Genomic DNA, 20,059 nt, shown 5'->3' on the forward strand with positions numbered 1-20,059 from the left:
ATAAAAACAGTACCTTACAGAATTGTGAGGTTCAAATGACAGACGTGTATAAAAGCCATTTGTAAACTACCAGGTCCAAGGTGAATGTGAGTTTTCATTACTCCCAGGCTTGATTAGTTACCTAGCATGATGACTGACCAGGTTGTACACCCAGAAAGGCTTTCAGAAGAAGGCTGGAATCCAGAATCTAGAATCCAGGCCTCAGGCCAAAGGGAGGGAGGTCCTGGCTAGAGGGTGGCAGGAGGGGCCATTTTAAGGCCCATGACTGTGGTCCACCAGCAGGGATGCCACAGGGAAGTGCTGAGTGCTCAGTGCTCTGAAAGCCAAGGGCAGCTGGTTAAGGCAGCTGAGTGGCCTGGGGGTCAGCTCTGCTGAATGCTTTCTGGAACTCCACAAACCATTTCCACATACCTTGTCTGGTCACTCCTAAACTGGTCCTGCCAGCATGGGCACCAGCAAACTAGGTACCCTCCCTTTGCAGGAAGAGGGGGAGAAGACAAGGATTCTGCAGCAGGCTCCTAGTTTCCCACCCCTGCCCTCAGGAGGGTCAGCGGAAGAGGCCGAGACCTTGAACTGATTCCCAGGCCAGCAGACCTTGGCCACTCAGCTCCACCCTACTCCCTTCTCATCCCTTCCCTCCAAGGGGGTGGCTCTGTTCCCACAGCCCAGTGCGGGGCCCCAGGCACCCCCAGCAAAAGGAGGAGAGCTCTCCCCACCCAGCCAGCATGTAGGGACTCGAAACCATGAGTCCAACCCCCTAAACTCTGCAATCGGTGACCTAACCCAGGCTTAGGCCCAGCTTCGTGTCGGGGAGGGGATGGCAGAAGAGGTGCTTTTAACCCCTGCACCGCCCAGCCCTCAGGACTCGAGGACTTGTGAAATTCACACAATAACTCTTTGTTACCTAGGATTACCTAGGAGTTAACAAAATAAACAACTGGCTTCAAATTTGGTCTCAGGGCGCATGCCCTGCCCTGCAGGCAGACACCATTCACAAGATGGCTGGGTGTACTTTATCTCTCCCATCTAAAACCAGGTCCCCTGTATGGCTGAACTCCCCACCATTATGCTCTTCTTTATGTTCTTTCTTTTTTTCTTTCCACAACAGGTAACCTTTCACTGACTTTCGAAATAAAAATTAATTCCTTAAATAAAAATGAGATAGGTGTCACACTTTTTTTTTTTTTCCTTGAACCTGCTTTTTTGTGTTTGGGGCAGAATCGACCCCTACCCCCACCCAACTTTTTAGCCATGCATGACTCATATCATTTATTACTACACAGAAAAGCAAACTGTATTACCTTCTAGAACAACATCTTTCAAAAACATTTTCATAAACATATAAATCTGAATTTCATAAAAAGATAAAAGTCGGTTTGCACACATAAGCGGATGGCGTTAATGGCGGTGATGGCGGTGGTAGTGGTATCTTTGAATTTAAGCAACAATGCTGTGCATTTTTCTCTAAAACTAGGAGAAAAACACGTAGAAATCATCTGTGTGTGCACATATATAACACGCCATGTACATATACAAATATACCATGTTTAAATACACAAGTAAATGCATCTATAACATGCATGAGAATAACTGTAGAGTAACTCTAAACTGACCTCTTTTGATTCTGGCCTCTGCTAACAGGTATGCCATGGAATAAACTCAAAGTCCTAAATGAGGCCATGGAAGTGAATGTCCAGCAATAAAATGGGCCCTGGACACACAGAGATCTATGGTCACCAGCTGTGGAGCCAGGTAAGACCCTGGGGAGGAGACCCACAGGGATGAGCTACTGTCAGCTCCATGGGAATGACACAAAAAAGGGGAGGGAAAAAGAGGAGGGGGTTGAGTGGAGCAGGGAGAGGGTGCCAAGTGAGTAATGGAATAATACATATGTGGATGCCAATCTATTTTGGAAGTGACTCCTTTCAGTACTTAAAAAGTAAGGGTAATTTCCAGAAACGCTCATCTCTATACACATGGACATTTGTAGAAGAAATAATGCTCAACTTACAAATACCCTGCGGGGTATATTCTGCACTCATCCCGGGCGTGGGGATTAGAGCTCCATGTGCAGAACGAGGGGAGGAGAGGCCCCTCCAGTGCAGAAGTTTATCTGTGAAAGAAACCCAAAATCAAGCACCAAAGCTATAAACAATGTGCATCGTAAACCACAGGATATCACATTTCAATTCCATTAAAATAGATTAACATCATTACAACAGCCTTGCAGATAGTTAACAGGCCCAAGGCCTATATCAAAAAAAATAAATAAAAAAACAAAACAAAACCCAAAAAAAACTGTGATGAAGTTATTTCCACAATTTTGTTTTGTTTTTGATTTTAGTCTTTTTCAACAAAACAGAAGGGGTTTGTTTTTGGCGGGAGTGGGGGAGTCTTTGGTTCATTTGCTTGATTGTTATTGTTTGTTTATTGTCCTATAATAAGAGATATGTAAATAGCAAGGGGGAAATTGGCAATATTATGGGGTAGACTGGTAAAATGGAGGGATTTATCTGCAAGGCTGGTTTACATGCATACATTTACTTTACTTGACACGCCCAAGCAAAAAACAATATGTACTTCAAATAGCACCTCCAAAGTCAGGGAAATCTTAGACATTCAGGACTTGGTTGGGCCACACTCTAGAATCCCATCAGCGAAATACCCCATATATACATGGCTTCTTACAACACAAAGTAGTGGAGAATAAATACTAGACTTCTGGGGTTACGATAACTTTGGCCAAGTCCCCATCTTCAGGGTGAGGAATCCCACTATTAAATAACAAGGATAGACCAGCGTTCTGATAATAGCAGCACCCAGAAAAAGTGGCCCACCTTCTCCCTTCTACTGCATTTTGTTGCACTCTGGTGAGGAGAAATGACTTCTCACACTAATAAACATAATACTAGCAATAAATCAAGCATTTCTAGCTCTGAGACTTTGGTGAAAAAGGAAATGTTTGGTTTGTGCAACCTGGGGATTATATGGTTTGTGTGGTAAATTCCTAGTTTTTCCAAGTCCACCTTGAGCTAACCAAGCATGTAGAGGTCAACCTTGAGACAGAGGGTAGGATAGATGGAGCAGGAGATACCCAGCGTGTTCTAGAGGCCTGGAGTTTGTGATGATTGGGGGAGGAGGGAGAGAAGAAAAACAGACTTTGATGGTGAGTAAACAGAGTATGTTTTCCATTAGCTTAATATTAAGAGCACTTAAAAGTGTTGTTGTTATACTCTAGGATAGCAGGTCCCAAGTGTAAAATACATCCTGTTCTCCTTATATAGATTCACATTGCCAAGAACAGCCAGGGCAGTCAGCACAACGTTTCCTTTCATGAGAAGCATGGTGGGTAACAATGGCATATTGCTCATGGAAGCTCTTATGCTCTGTTGTTAAGCTATGTTCTTACCAGGCCTGCAAAGGGAGGCTGCTGTGGAGGCCTTGCCTAGCCTGAGTCCATCTACACAGGCATGTCTTTCTCTCCAGCCCCAAACAGAATTAATGACACAAAATGAACCAGCAAAAGTGCAAAGACTGGACTTAAAAAACAAGCACGTCTTCAGTTGACTGTGTATATTATAAACAGGGTATTGAGAGTATAGGGCAAAATTAACTACAGATTTAGTCATTGTGTTTTTCAACAAGAAATCTGAGAATCCATTTTTGCACTTGTTCTCGTCTTAGCCATTTCAGAAGTTGGTTTGTCACCAAGACTGAGATCCTTTTCTTAGAGACCCACACAACTGAGGTAACTCTGTAACCCTAGCAGAAATGCGACAACCTACTTGGACACCTGCACAGGGACAGTCTGATTTTAAATTCCCTGCCATTTAGTCTGAGAGGAGAAGCTGAGGTGCCTTGATAGGCCTCCAGCAAGAAATGAGAGGAATGTTAACCTAACCCAGGCCTGACCACTTGCATTTACGTCTGGTTGGTAACCATGTCTACACATGGCTGAGTTTCCAGGGGCCCTGTGGGGAAGTGGGCCAGGCCACATGGCAAAGCAAGGGCTCTTCGAGGAGAGTATCTGGGTATCTGGTACCATGACCTGTTTTTGGTTTTTGAATTGTGAAAAACTTTCAAGATCATCAGGTCTACGCCTTCATTTTACACATGGAGAAACTGAGGGCTTGTGAAATTAAGTGACTAGCCCACAAGCTATGTTGATAGTTAACCACAAAGTGAAGATCAGAATTACCCTCCTGCTTCCCACCAGTGCTCTTTCCTGGGAGATCCATCTATCTCCTCCCCCTGGTTCCTGCCCAAGGAGTGCCAGTTAAGAGGCACTCTTTGACCCATTAGGAGAAACAACTTCTCTCATTGCAACCTCTCGGGAGGGAGTCCAACCCAGGGGTGTTGAGTGGGCCTTTCAAAGGGTCCAAATGAACTGACTTGGTTTCAAAATTGGAAAACAACAACACCTGACCTGCTTCCTGAGCCTCGTGGCTCCTCCCCCTCCCCCCCTCCTCCCCAAGGTTTTCACCCTCTACCTCTGCTTCCCCTGCAGAATTTGGCTGGCTGAAGAGGGACACGCCCCTTTCTATCAGCTTAACAAGCTATTGACATTGTCTTTCTGAGAGACTCATACTTGAATTTCTCTTCCTGGACTGTCAAAGCACAGGCAATGGGGAACCCCAGCTGATTCTGCAGCCTCTGCACACATTCTCCTTGGTAAGTTGTCGACATTCCCACAGGAACTGGAAATGCTAAGTTGTTAATAGCCTCCCTAGGGTTTAACTTCTTGTGATGATGCTTTCAGTGATTTCATCATATTTTAGGCAAAGTCTCACAATTAATGCTTTGAAGCATCACACTCAAGGAGCATCTCTACCTGCCTGCCTCCCCCAACCCCTTTGAGGGCCTTTTCTCTCCATTTCCCCCAGGGAGTGGTGGGCTCAGGTAGCCGGCTGGAAAGTGGGAAATCTAGTTCTGCTCTCTTTTGTTTCCTTGGTGGTTCTCTTAGGGCAGCCTCAGGCCCAGCATCAGCACAGCACATCAGCATGGCTCGGAGCTTGTTGGAAACACAAATTCTCAGACGTACTGAATAAAAACCTGGAGGTGGGAGACATGCAGCAATCTATGTTTAACAAGTCCCCCAGGTGGTTTGAGGACACAGCCCAGTTTAAGACAATGCTGTCTTGGGGTAAGAGGAGGCACGGAAGCTGGAAGCATGTTCCGCTGGCAGAGAGCCAGATTGGCTATGAGACTTTTGTCCCTTCTGAGATTCACCTCTTTCAGGACGAGAACTGTCCAAAACAGAGCAAGCCCAGGACATCCCTAAGAATCCCTTCATGTGGAATTCCAAGCTCCCTCACTGACAGGGCAGGGAACAGACCCAGGCTTTCTATCAAGTACGGGGCGCTCTTTGCACTAGACAACATCCAAACCAGTTTATGTCAGACAGATGGTGTCCTCACCACTTTCATAAAAGCTGAAATGTTTGAGGAAGCAGCTGTGGCACATTGCATGGGTGGGGTAAACCTGGACTCTGTTTCCCTGTGTGGGCTCACAAATGTGATGTGTTGCCCTCTTCTGGATCAGTCTTTTCAAATGCCTGTGCTCTTCTGGTGAAAGGTGTTTTAACCTGTTCTGTTTCATAAAGGTCTCTCTAGACCCAGCATCTCCACTTGGGCATCTCCTCAGAAATGCCTTATGCATTATTAGGTTGCAATGTTTCCTGATGCCTGAATGAAAAAGAATGAATCTTATTTTTTCAGGTCTCATTAAAAACCTGCAGTAAATCAGGAATGGTTTTGATTTAAGGTTATACATTGGTCACTTTACATTTCTATATACAGTGGGGTACTGACTTTTGATGCAGAGCTCTCTAAGCCGGGTGGGATGTCCCTGGAATTTAAGGTCCTTGAGTCAAGTTTTAGGCTTCCTCAAGAACATCTCAAAGACTCCTTTATTATTGACATGCTGTTTGTTTCTGAAATTAATCACTGGGTATGTAATGCAACCACATTAGAGTCTTTCTCATCGACAAGTAATACTGCTGATCTACACATGTGCCGAAACAGCTAAGCACAAAGCATCATTTCCAACACACTTAGAGACTGTTCTGGGTGCCCAACTTTTTTCAGGTATTAAATCCCCAGGCCTCTCTAGAGGAGAACACAGACATATAGGTGTTTGATGTTTCCTGAAATGTATATAGGTGTATATATATTTCCTTTCTTAAACATATGTTTTTAGAAAACTTCCCTGTTTTTCCAATTAGATAGGGCACAAAAGGAGTACAACTGTCCTCAAGTGGAACGGGTCACCCTGGAAAGCCATAACCTCCCATTCACTCTGGGTCTTCAAGAAAAGAATGAATGATAACCCACCGTAATGGGGAAGGATCTCTATATTGGTGATATAGGCCAAAATAAAGGACCCTGACACTCTTTTCCAGCTCCAAGATCCTCAAATCCCCTCTTCGCCAGGCAGTAGCCAACTTACAGACTACACTTAAAACACATCCTGAAAGTTTGTACAGTTTCCTGAATGAACCAATTCCAATTTTATCACTATTATTGGATCCAAATCGCAAAAATAACGAGTGCAGCTAGTCTGGGATACAGGCTTCTTTAACCGGAAAGCAAGTCCACCAAATGCCCTTCTAGCTCTTAACCCTCCCTTTACAATAGATACCAGCGCCTCTCTCTCTGATTCTGTGTCTTAACAAAGTATTATAGAGCAAACATTAGCTATGCCTATGTCTTGAGTCATGTCAATCTAAACTGAAAATGTGCTAGCTTTATCATTGCTAACAGACTTCTTAATTAACCTTCTGATATTGTCAAAATTGCATTCCCTTTTGTTCTAGAAATGAGCATTTACATAAGCAATTTTTTCCATCTTTTTTTTTTTTTTTTTTTTTTTACTAGCTATGGTTTTACCAAATTGTGATGCTCTTTAAAAAGTGTATCTTGGGACGCCTGGGTGGCTCAGTCGGTTAAGTGTCCGACTTCGGCTCAGGTCATGATCTCGCGGTCCGTGAGTTCGAGCCCCGCGTCGGACTCTGTGCTGACAGCTCAGAGCCTGGAGCCTGTTTCAGATTCTGTGTCTCCCTCTCTCTCTGACCCTCCCCCGTTCATGCTCTGTCTCTCTCTGTCTCAAAAATAAAATAAACGTTAAAAAAAAAATTTAAAAAGTGTATCTTGTACAGATGAAAGCAAGCAAGAGTTCTGGAGATATCACACTTAACAAAACTTCTTTGCTGAAATTTGCTCATGATCTCTATATTCCTTAATCCTTCGTCGGTGACTCTAATTTCATCAATCACTCACTTAAAAATTCTTTTTCTTTTTTGACCAATTCTATTCTCTCATAACCTTGATTATCTAAAAACTAATTTCACCTTTTGAGTTCTTCTCCTAGAAATTCACTCTGTAAAGGGAGGAGAGATGACACCTTTCATGCCCCTTTATCTATAAAAATGCAAAAAATGCAAGCCACCAATCTGTCAGGCCTAAACAAAATTTTCTGCAATCTGTGTCTTTAACTTAAGCAAAGCATGTAATTCAAAAAGGGAGAGAGAGAGAGAGAGAGAGAGAGAGAGCTTAGTTTTCTGAAGAATAACTAAACCAAAGACATTGTGTTCCATCTTTGTGTTGAAATGCAGATTTCCCACTAAAAGGCAAATCCTTCATTTCAAAAAGGTTGAATAGGATGGTACTTTAAAAAAAAGAATTCCAGCTGGTTAAATTTAGGGTGTTGAAAAAAGTGCGCTCCAATAATATTCTTTGGCTCTGGGCCCAAAGTATTTTCACTTGATTGTGAATTAGATAAATTTTTATTACACTTTAAGCTTTTGCCTTATAATGGTGGAACTAATCAAGGAGACTGGAAGGGCAACTCTATAAAGACAAATTGTCTCAGGACAGATTTTTTTTTCTTTGTTTAACTGTGTACCTCACTATGCAAAATGTGTTATTCAGGTTAATGCCATTCATTCACTCTTTCATGTGTTGATTCAACAACTATTTACTGAGGGCCTGTAATGCCCAGAGCAATGGGCCAGCATCTGGGGGTAACACAAAGAAAACCCAGACAGACTTGCCAGTAAAGCCCTCAACGAGGCAGAGAAGAGAAGGCCTGGACAGAAATCGCTCTCCTCCAATGCAGAAAGTGTGTCATGAGAGAGGCACAGATAAGCCGCTATGAAAATTCAAAGGAAGAGAAATTACTTCCACTTGAAAGGCAGGAGAGCGGCTTTCAGGAAGAGGTAACTTATGAACTGCACCTGGAAAGCCAAGAGGAAGGACTTTCCAGACAAAAGCAAAAGCAGGTACAGATGCTCAGAGGAGCAAAGGCCAAGGTGTGCACATAGCAAATGGGGCCCAACAGGTAGTTACATTTAAATCAAAATATTGTACACCGATTCCTTTAGTTGACAACAGAGGATGTGTTCGTCTAAATAAACCCTCTGAGGACGTCTGTGAAGTCCTCAGCTTTCATAAGTTCCTATTTTCAAATATCACATTTTCTTAAAATAAGGGACATAGCCATGCGGATGCTTGAGAAACTCTTTATGCAAGTTCATCCGGCCTGTTTTGCTTCTCCCCCACCTCCATTTTTGTGCCCTGATGAATGGTGGGTGGTCTGCTGAAGCAGGATTCAGTGTGTTTTATTCCTCTGAGTCAGACAAACAAGTGTTGATAGCCACATTCTTCTTTGCAATATTGCCTCCCTGGCTTAAATAATCTATTTCAGATGTATCATTGCCAGTTTCAGATGGGCTTGTACTTGCTGACACATTCTCAACAAATGACTGTGCAAGAAATGTGGAGATTTTCCTACACTGCTTTCTCTCTTCAGTCATCAACTTGACCTTCCCTCCAAATTTCCCCCCTTTCTTCTCTTCAAAGCCATGGGTAAGGTGGGGCTACCCTCACCCCTCCTCTGAGTCCTAATGTGAGGATTTTGTTTGTGTGTGGTGGGGTGTGCGTGACTGTGAGAGTATATGCGTGAGTATACGAGTGTGTGTGTGTGTGTGTGTGTGTGTGTGTGTGTGTGTGTGTGCCTCTACCTGGGGTCTTTTTCAGGTAGAATTTGGGAGAATTTGGGAACGATGCCCATGCCCAATGCATTCCCCTATGAACACCACTGACCCTCACTCTCCAGACTCTTTTCCTTTAGGATGTCAGGGACTCGCGCTTTCGGAGAGGCTGCTGGCACAAAGTCAGGAATCCAGATTCTTCAGTCCCAACTCTGCCACGCACCAGCTGTGCATGACCTTGAGTAAATCCCTTCCCCTTTCTGACCCTAAGTTTTCTCATCCTTAAAAAGAGAAGACTGGATCAGATGCATGATGACTTCTCCCTCCTGTTTCCCATGCCAGTCAAAGTCTCCTTGAGACCAGATATGGAACAGGAGTTTGGGATGCGGTTAAGAGACCTGGTAGGGGCCATCTTAAAAGCCGGCCAGGATGGGCCTGTGCCCCAGTGACCTTGCAGGGACTAGGATGAACCTCCAGGCCAGTGTGGGCTGGGTCCAGCTGCCAGGCTAATTCTTAGACTCAGAAAGTAGGCCCTGGTGGTGGATTTCAACTTCCTGGGGCACAATCTTGCAAATCTCACCTGTCTGAGCTTCAAGGAGGAAACCAAGGCGGGTCCAGAGCCAAAGAGACTGAAGGTCACAGAGGACCAGGAAGAAAGTTTCCACAAACTCAGGCTAAATGTCAAGGGAAAAGGTCTCTGCTGTCTGTGCCAGAAGGCCAGTGGCAAAGCTCGGCCTCATGCCAGAGCCTGGCACCCACGGGGCTCTAAGGAAAGCCAGAGTCCTCTCCAGGCCACCTCAAACCAGGGTGGCAAGGCCCCAGTGTCCTGTGATCCCTGCCCTCAACCAACTTGAAAGGTTCCTGGAAAGACATGTGTAAAGTGAGTTTCTGTAAACTGAATCACATTTGCTAACCAACATCATTTCAGAGATGTTTCATCACCCTTCCAGGCCTATCGAAAATTGGCAGGGCTTCTAACATTTTACCTTTTAAGTGCTTCTTCCTCCACCCCCTCCCCAACCTCTCTGTCAAGTAGTTAATGATCTGTAAACAAACACTTTAAATTCAGTGGGGGAGCTCACTATTTAAAGGAACCCTGTGGCGAAACCTTTTGAAAAGTTAACAATCTTTCTGTAATGTGAAAAATCACCCTCTAATTTATCAGTTGCCATTGATGAGATTTCGTGCGTTTTGGGGCTTTCTTAAGGTGGGGCTCAACTGCAATACCTTTGTGGTTAGAAGGGGGCAGATAAAAAGAAGCTGTTCTGAGTTTGTTTCCGCCACCCCAACTCTCCAGCCTCACGCAAATATATTCACAGATAGCACTCACGCCCCCCTACCCACAGGAGAAATGAAGAAAAGGGTGGAAAATCATAGTCCCAGACACCCGGAAAGCCTTGAAAACCATGCACTTGAGTTTCTCCTGGCTTAAGTATTAGATGCCTGAGGGGAGGAAAAGGCATCTGGGGTATAAAGATGGATCCAATGAGACTGACCATTTGCTTAGCAAACATTTAATTCTGATGACACCAGCCAGAGCAGAGGACTGGTCTATCAAAGCCAACAGAACACGCAACTCCCAAATTACTCTGAAGAGGCCACCCCGAATCTTTTCATTGGTGTCAGCTCATGACAAATGTAATTTATGCCTCTATACCACCATTTCATGAGTCTCAAGCAAATACCAGAATAAATTTAAGCAAACCCAAGCTTGGCACTTATAAGGAGATCCCTGATGTTTTCAGGTGTTCTTGGGTGTTGCAGGGTGGGGCAGAGGTGCTGCTGGAGAGACAAGGGAGGGGAGAGGCATGGTTGACCACCCAGGGAGCTGGAGAGTCTTCTGGTCTTATCTTCCAGAACTGATCTGTGCAACCATTCAAGGGAAAAGGGCCCCAAAGAACAGGCAGCCCCGGGAAGGCCGTGTCAGGCCTCCAAACCCGGCCCCGTCTTAAGGAAGTATGTCCTGGCCTCTCTGGAGATGTTCCTCTTCTTCCCAGAGCATCCTCCTCACATTCTGGCCCCACAGTGGTCCTGCAGATGAGGGAAGGTGTTATCCTCACCTCCCCAGCGAGGACACAGTAGATGTCAAAAGCATCCCGTTGCAGGTCGTGAAGGCAGGGCTGGGAGTCAGAGTCCAGTCTACCTTCCTGGGCACTAAGTATGGCCCTCATCACCACTCACTTCAGGAACCCTCAAGGTGAGCCAAGGCAGAGTGTGGTGTCTAGACACAAGTCTTTTTTTTTTTTTTTTTTTTTTTTTTTTTAGCATTTATTCATTTTTTGAGAGGCAGAGAGAGACAGTATGAGCCAGGAAAGGACAGAGGGAGAGGGAGACACAGAACCTGAAGCAGGCTCCAGGCTCCCAGCTGTCAGCACAGAGCCCGATGCAGGGCTCGAACTCATGAACAGTGAGATCATGACCTGAGCCGAAGTCAGACACTCAACCAACTGAGCCACCCAGACGCCCCTAGACACAAATCTTTATGCCATTCACAGGCAATCACTTGCCTTCCTGGGACTATAAAGTGGTGTGTGCATGCATCTGAGGCAGTGGGGAAGGCAGACTCTGCAGGCCAAACGCTCTGCGACAATCTTGGCCAAGGGATCCTTAGAACCAGAATTGGCCATTCTCCAGAATGAAAACCTGTTATGTCCTATGGTTAATACAGAAGTGCTCGGAAATTGTGAGAACTAATTTAAGACTTCAAAGCTCTACAAACGAAAAAGAAAAAAAAATGGTCTAGCAGGTCAGGCTCTGACATTTCTTCGGGAACAAAACTAGGCTGCCCTCTCGCCTGAGGTGAGATTGAATCAAGGGTTCTGGTCCTGTGAGGCCAGGCCTCATCCCAAGGCAGCCAGTCCTTTCAGAAACAGGCCTCTGCCCGCCCACAAGCTCTTCCGACTTCTGCTACTGTCTCCCCAGTCCCTCAGCACCTTCCCTCCTTCTGGGCACAGAGCGGCCCAGCTGTAGCCTCAGCCCTAACCTCTCTGACAGAGTTCCACAGAACGAAGGCGAGGCAGACACAGCCTATTTATCTGAGGCCTATTTTCTTGGCTTTATAGTTACTTTCCTGGCTTTTTACCCAATTTCTAATCTTTCATTTATACCACTGACCAACCTGGAAAGAATTTCCTGAATAAAAAAGAGATGCCCACATGTATCATCTGCACTCATTCAAGAGCTCCCAATCCAGCCACAGAGTGGGTGTTGCTGGCTGTTCTTGGGTTTACTAATTCTGTTGATTCAGCAGAGGTAACACCCAAAGTTATCAAACACCTCTGAGCCCTTCAAACCAAGAACGCACCATCTCATCTCCTTTCTACCCAGTGGGCAGGTTCACTTGGGAGCTCAGCTTGTGGACGCCTGGCCTCCCTGGGCCAAGGGGCCACAATCCCTGTATCCTTATTCCATAGGGATCAAGAGGGGGATAAAGGGACCCTCCACTTCAGAATCATTTTGCCTTTAGAATCTCTCTAAGACTGCCTAGGAAATATAGGTCTGAGAGGGTTAGCCTTCCCAGCCATGCTCTATTTCCATGCAGTCCCAACCATGAGAATGACCTGGAACCACCAATGTCAAGATCTCTCATGTCTACTAAGAACGGACACACTCCCCTCTCCCTAACAAGCCCCTCAGGCTGAAATCCTTTTACGTCCAGAGCCTCAACTTTCCACTGCTGGGCAGAAAGCCCCCTCTGTCACAGGCCCACAGATCTCCGCCGCCATGGTGCTCAAACCCTGTCAGGAGGTGGGGAGTGTGGACAGCAGGGCTGACACGGTTTCAAAGAGGCCGACCAGGCAAGAACCGTCCTGTACTCCTGCCCCAGCTCTAACGCAATAAAATGTCTTTTATCAGTGTAATTCAAGGCAAAGAGTCAAGGGTCTGTCACCATTTTAAAGAGGCTTATTACATGGCCACAAAAATTTGCCTCAGGCTCAAACCTGGCATGTAAGGTATCAGCGTGGGACAGGTTCTTTTGATTTGATTTTATTTTCTTACAAAATCTGAAAATGAAACGCTTCTGTCCCTCCCTTCCACCAACCGTTTTTTGATTTATGGGGAGGAGGAAAGAAATCTGAAGTTGACAGGTTGGGACAACTCCACTCAGCTTTCTCACTCAAAAGCGGCTTTTGTTCAACCATACTTTGCATTTATGGCCTGAGGCTCTTGGCTGACACTGGCTCCTCAGTGTGAGAGGGCTGTGGACTTCCCCGGGAGGAGGCCCCACTGGGATTACTGCCCCCCTTCACCTAGGGCTGGGGGCACTGAGGCTCAGAGCTGGGGCACAAAGGCCCCTGGTTAGACAATGGAAGGGAATGCAAAGGATACGCCATTCTTGTGTCTTCAGCTTTACACTACACTTCTCTTGGATCCAGGGCTCCATGAGATCATCGCGTACCCACCGGCACTGGTTCCTCAACTAAACCCCAGGGTTCTGAGAACCAAGATGGTATTGTCCACCTCTCATGATCCGACACCATTCTGGGCAAAGAAAAGTCCCTCAATAAGCACTCAGAAATTGAGTGCTGTTCAGTGGACTTCCCCATGTTCGAGAGCTCTTTATTCCCAACGACCTGGCTGGAAGGAGCTGCCATGGAGCCAGCAGTGACCAAGGGAACCTTCTCTTCCTGAGGCTGTTGAGGTCTCTCCAGTAAATGATTCATTAACCAAGGAACGTCCAGGTCAGCCTTGACCCACGAGATGATTACAGCCCCTTGAAAGTGGCTGCTGGCCCATCAGTTCACTGTACAATTTTGGCAATCTGTAATTGTATATTTACTCAATGGTTGTTATGGACAATCGGGTTAATAATTCACCTTCCAAATGCTGTGTAATTACACAGTTAGAAGAGTTACAATCGATGTCAACTTTTCTGAAGTCTTCTGGTGAATTGGCCCCAATTACCTAATCTGGGTCCCTTTCCTTTCCCTCTCTAAATTTTTTTTTTTAGTAATCTCCCACACTTCCCTCTATTCTCATCCCCCACCTACACCCCTATCTTTCTGCCCCAAGAGAAAGAACAGTGTGAAGTTCTTCAGTTCAAATAATTCTATTTAGAACCCTTGGTTTTGCTCCACTAAAAGGGATTAAACAAGGCTAGGAAGCTAGCCATGGAAGATGCATTGAAGGCTGGCTGGTCTCGGATGCCTCCCTGCCTCAGATGCAGGAAAACACCTGCAGCCACCCAGACCCTATCACCCAAGTTGCACCATCTCCCGGCACAGCCCAGCGGAGGCCCAGGAAACAAAGAAGGCAAAGCCCTGCCTGTGTTCTATGGGGCCCAGGCTTCCCAGCCAAGGGTCTAGCAAGGGCCGTGGAGTGTAAAACCATGGCCATGGGCTTAGGAGACAACCCCGCAGAAATTCCCTTCCTACCCAGATCCCCATGCCCAAGCCCAGGCCCCCACCTCTGCTTGGGACATGCTGGACGGCATGAAGAGAAAAACATACCCCCTAAAAACAAACATAGAACAGGAATCCCAAGAACGGTAAAAACATTTAGAACCTAGGCCCTCTCTCCATCATTCAAGAGCTAAACCAGGCCCTTCACACCTTTGTTGTGTGGTTTTAATACACTACACCTCACCCACCACAAGCAGATAACCCACTTTCAAGGGTCAAAGCAGTATCTGCTCCCCCACCCCCACCCCCACCACAAAAGGGCAGTGTGGTCAGCTGACCTCTGTCACCTCGGGCTGGAACTGAGGCCACCCAGGCCACAAGCTACGGGGCCTGGCAGGGAAACCCAGGTAAAGAGCATGGCCAGTGAAGGAGGAGAAGGGACAAAGATGACAGGACTGTCCACTGCCAGCTCCTGGCTATGAGTGATCACAGCAGGGGCAGTGCTTTTTCTCCATTTCAATGGGTTGTGACTTTTTTAAAGTCATTTTTTTTCCTGATGTTCCACCCCCTACATCTTGTTCTCTCCCACAAGCGCACACAACCCAAGGCTCCAATGTCTTAAAAGGTGCTTTTTCTGTTTTTGCAGACGAGATTAATTTCTTAACAAACCCCCCAGGGCATTTTATATTCGGGTGGGAGAGTCTTTTGACCACCAACGTGTCATGGAATCATAAGAGCTCAGCCTGCACAGTAGGAAGTGAATTGGGAAAAGCCCTGCCAGCCAGCCCACCATGTTCTCTAGCTCATGAAACCCACCTAGACACAGAGAACACCTCTGCAACCTAGAGTCAGGTCTAAGAATGGGGATGAACTAATGTTTCCCAGCTGAAGGCTTGGCTGTCGCTTTCAGACAGAAAATCCTACTCATCAGGGCACCCCTGGTGCCCCAAAACAGGGTCAGACTATTAAGGAGGAATTTCTATACATTTGGGACATTTGGGACCATTCTGTCTAGAGTTTAGTTTGGTTGGAGCTTTTGTTGTTGTTGCTGTTTGTTCAGGTTGTGTTCTCTCTTCCTCCATCAAAAAAAAATAAAATAAAAAATAAATTTGAAGCTGCATTTGTTTCCTGTTGGTGGAGCGGACAGAAGGAGGGTGTGCAGTGGAGGAGGTGTGTGGGGAGAAGGCTGATAGATGGAGCAGGGCCGAGAATATCCGGAATTGGAGAAAAGTGAGAAATGGAGCTTTTTCTTGGCTTCCAAACAGTTGTAATTTCTACTGCCACTGCTTAGATCCTGGGCACCAGGCATAGAGAGTGGGAAAAGGGGCATGTGACAACGTTGCCACAAATCAGGATTTGGCATTTAAATCCACAGGAAGCAAGAAGAATAGAGGGACTTCTTATTTATAGATTTGCAGATGAACTGAATGAGATAACCAAAATGCACTTCTCGTGTATCTGAAGGAGCAATTCCATTTTCGGACTTGGAAAGTTTCCCATAATTGAGTATCACCCGACCCCAGCAGCGCACTGCATCCCAAGGTTAAGATCAGCTTCCTGAAAACCAGGCAGAAGGCGGCTGCTCTGGTGGTAGCTCAACAATCATACTTTGAAGGACAGGTTGGTCCCACACTACATTTAACAGGATTCAGTTCATCTGATTATACAGTGCCTTGCTTTCTGGAATATGTAATCATCTCTTTCTGATGACATTTTAAATATCCAACTAGACAAATAATTGCAGCAATAATTGATAGCAGAGTCAAGCTGGAAGATCACTGATTGGCAGAGTCCCCACCGAAACAAATCTTTCTTTCAAACATTACAGGAATGATGTTTAAATCTAACTTTTGCTGATAAAGGCTCAAAATCTGATTTACTGATAAAGACTCTGCAAGAAAACCTGCACCTCAGCCTGTGATTACTTTGTAAGCTGTTTGAGAAGAATCAGGCAGTGTGATTTACATTATTTTATTGCCCATATATAATTGCAAGGATAGTGTGGGTGGCTTGGGGGGAGCCACACAAGCAAAAGAAGTGTTGCTCCTAATGCAGCACTTCCTGAACAACTGGGAGCCAACCATCAAGGTTTACGGCCCTCTCCTCCCCTAATGTGTATCCCATGGTAGAGAAAGGGTCTTGCGAGGGAAGCACCCCCAAAGGAAGGCACACAAACGATCAGCTCCATTCAGGCCTCTCAAAGCTGGTTTAAATCAATGCCTCAAACTGGAATTTAAATCCCCCTGCCCTGTGCAAAGAGCACTGGACAGGATCAGGAGGCCTGAGCTCAGATGAACCCCAAGTGATCTCAGGCAAGTCCCCAGGTCCAGCTGCAGTCCCCTTCAGCCCCTAGTCTGTTTCTCCATCCAAGGTAGAACCCTAATCAGTTGTTGTCTGTATCATGTGTTTTGATTGTAATGTTCAAGTTGTTTAGTTTTGGGGCACTGCTTTCAACAATTCAGACCCCATGGAATGCGCGATGGTCAGAAATAACTCACAGAAGATGCTTGTCTCTGGGAAACCTCAACTGAACGAGCTGGCATATTAGCAGACACAGATTACAGTAAGGAAAAACTAAAACAGAAGATGTATCTGAATGCCTCAGCTAGCAACAAAGGCAAGAATTCAGGGATGAGATCTGAGCATTTGCCCAAAGTACCCGCGTGAGACTCTCTTTTCATTCCCCCCGTTCCCATTTTCTTTCCTTCTTGTTCTTTCTTCCCTTCTTTCTTTCCTGCTTCCTTTTTGGAGAGGGGGTGCCATTTTTCCCCTTGAAACTGAACCATTATAAGCGAGTTCACCTCGTAGCTTCTGTTAAAAATCAGAAGCTTGTTAGATGTAATGATTATCTGCGCCGTGACACTTCCCGCATCTGAGGGGGCTTGTCGAACAGCTTTACTCTAATTTAGAGCTCCTCCGTTAATTAGAAAGCCCTCAGATTTTCTGCAAATGCAGGTCACTATTGACAGCTCACGCTTTTGATGCTTTGCCTGTGACAGTTGTTGGGCTGTCCTTCCAAGAGCTGGCAGGGTTGTCCAAACTCTGACAGTGTCAGAAAATTTAGTCACCATGGCTGCTATGCAGGAAGTTACACACAAGGTGACTGTCCCCACACAGTGTTTCCCCACAGCCAACAAGCCTGAGGAAATCTGCATGCACATTCAGCTAAAAATAGCTCAAATTTCAATCCCCTTTCCTGCCTCCCTCCTTGCCTTCTCTCTTCCCCTTTTCCTTCTCCTTGCAACCTCTCGTCTCTCTTCCTTCCATCCTCTTTCTAGCATCTCCCTTCTGTCACCTTCCCTCCCATTACCCCCACCACACACACACATCAGGGTCCTCTGCTATTGAAAACGGTCACATTCACAGAAAGGGGGAAGTAGGTTTTACAAATAAACCAGGTTGCTTTTTATTGAAACAGCAGTGATTGTGGAACAGAAACTACCCCCGCCACCCCCCAACCTTCTTTTAAAAAAATATTTCCTATTTTTTGCGCTGGTCAGCAGCTGCACCTGGTGAGGTGGAGGTCAAGCCTGTACTTCCAGCATGGCTCACTTGTTTTTTCTTAAGGAAAGGGGGAACTGGAAGGGGGAGGAGAAAAGGAGGAAGAAGTAAGGAAAGGTTAGCAACTCAGGCAAAAATGCATATGGGGCTAAGGTTTTCTGCCCCTATCACCATTCCAATGGAAGACCTCAAAATTCCGGGAATTCTCACTTAGGAATAGTTCATTTTGGGGTATGTGCTGGGGTGGATAAGGGGATGGGTGATGAGTCCATGACCATGTGTGTGTAAATTTGTGCTTATTTCATCTAAATGAAATTCATCTAAATTTCATCAAGTTTAGGCCAAGAAGGAATGCTGTGTGGCACTTGCCTAAGACTTGGCCAAAAAAGAAACCACTATCTAAGTCAAAATAGGATACATAAAAACTATTTGCACACCCCCACCAAGAACAAGGGACAGCCCTGGAAGAACAATATCCCTTTCTGCCATGGTTCCCACGTTGACTCCAAGTTTGACACTGGGCCCAATTCCCTAAGAAGACCCAGTTCTTCCTTGAGGTCCTGCAGACAAACGCAGGCAGCTAAGGGTAACAGAAGCCTGGCCCTGCAGTTGCTAGCTTATGAAATGCAACGGAATGGGATGGGGTGGGATGCCATAGGCTAGACTGATGAATTCACACAAACCCAGAATTAGATAATGTCAAAGCAACCAGGCAGGGTGGGGTAAGGCAACCCCAGCAAGATTCCCAAGAACAGCATCCCCAATAGATGCAGCGGGCCTCTAACCCCAACGGGGCCCACGCCCCCACCCACATCCTGTTATTGTCACTTTGGCCATTGGCTTCCAGACACCAGTCCCAGGAAAACCCTCAGGGCCTTTAAAGCTAACTGACAAAACAGGATCGTGTGAGCCACGGCAGACTCTGTATTCCGTTAGACACTGCCTGTGTGGAAAAAACAAGAAAACACCTAGACCCAGAAAATAACGTGGAAAGTGGCAAAAACCAATCAACTCATTTCAGAAGAAAAACCCTTCATCCAACATCACCAAGCTCCTAGGAAGCTGTCCCAGCAACCTAGATATAAGAAAGGCTTGCTATTCTGAGGTGAGAAGTGCAGTTGCCTTTCACTCGGGACTGTCAAACATGGTCTATAAATACCAGCACTGCCCCTGGTGAACCAAGGGCTGAGCTCAACCCAGAGAAAGCAAGTGTTTCCCTAAGGTCACACAGCAATTCCAGGTCTTCCGGACAAACTCCATCTCCGCAACAGATGGCTTTGTCTTCTCTCGGAAACAGATACTGATACATCCCAGGAAGGCTAGAGAGTAAGACTGCATATTTTATTGTGTCCTCTACTTTCTTTCTCCAACCTTTTGCTCCTGCCCACCCCCAGCAACACACAAAGTCTGTTTAGTGTACTTAGGGATCTAATTCCACATCTACCCAAAGTTTCTAACACTCCTGTCTATCAGCAGGTCAACAGTACAGCACAGAGGCAAGCTGTTCTCCATTCTGAAGTGGTTTGACAAGAAGGCTGCTGAAGGTCAAGACATCCTGGGGAGGCTGGTGCTTGGGCTTTCAGGGTCAGTGCTCTGCAGGTGGACCTTGGCTCATTTCCAGGGAATAACTTGCGATTTGTTCTCTCCCCCACCCATCAAATCAAGACACCAACCACAGCTCTACTAGCCCACCCTGGCAACCACGGCTTCTCACACAGCAAGAGAGATAGGGTGGCAAATGCTGTGCTTTACACACACAAGTGTAGTTAAGTACTGAAGTAAGAAATTCAAGAAACCTACACTTACTCTACACACGCGCACGCGCATGTGCGCCCCCCCACACACTTTAAAAGATAATTTCTAAAGATTTACCCATTTGCAATACACCTGACCAGCAAAGCCTTGAAATTGTCCCTTTCTACAAACCACAAGCCCAGGTTTTGAAATAAATAATGCACAGAAATGAGAGGCATGATGGATTAGCTGGCAGATTATTATCAGACGCGTGGAGCTTCCAACTCAACATCAGGATTAGGACTGAAATTTCTTTCAGGAAGAATTTTATAACATTAGACAGTTGACATTAGGCATTGTGGCGTGACAGTCACAGAGTGATCGTGTCCCTTGACAGAATGTGTCCACTCAATGCCCCATGAACGCCACTCGTGGGCAGACTGGGAAGAGTGACCCATCTCTGAAACGTGGCCACTGCTCTGGCCACCACTCA

General features: G+C 45.9%; 1 protein-coding gene across 14 annotated transcripts in view; it reads right to left on the reverse strand.

The window, feature by feature from the left end:
- The window catches only part of BCL11A (BCL11 transcription factor A), a 102,212-nt gene that overhangs the window by 13,609 nt on the left and 68,544 nt on the right, over positions 1-20,059 (reverse strand). For 12 of the 14 annotated variants that reach the window (XM_047854693.1, XM_047854697.1, XM_047854701.1 and 9 more), the window contains one exon: positions 2,012-2,113. The exons of the other annotated variants lie outside the window; for them this stretch is intronic. In XM_047854693.1, coding sequence (XP_047710649.1) covers positions 2,012-2,113 — 102 coding nt within the window. The remainder of the gene's footprint in view (positions 1-2,011; positions 2,114-20,059) is intronic. 14 annotated transcript variants of the gene reach the window in all.

Source organism: Prionailurus viverrinus, chromosome A3 (genome assembly GCF_022837055.1).
Source record: "Prionailurus viverrinus isolate Anna chromosome A3, UM_Priviv_1.0, whole genome shotgun sequence".
Classification (NCBI taxonomy): domain Eukaryota; kingdom Metazoa; phylum Chordata; class Mammalia; order Carnivora; family Felidae; genus Prionailurus; species Prionailurus viverrinus.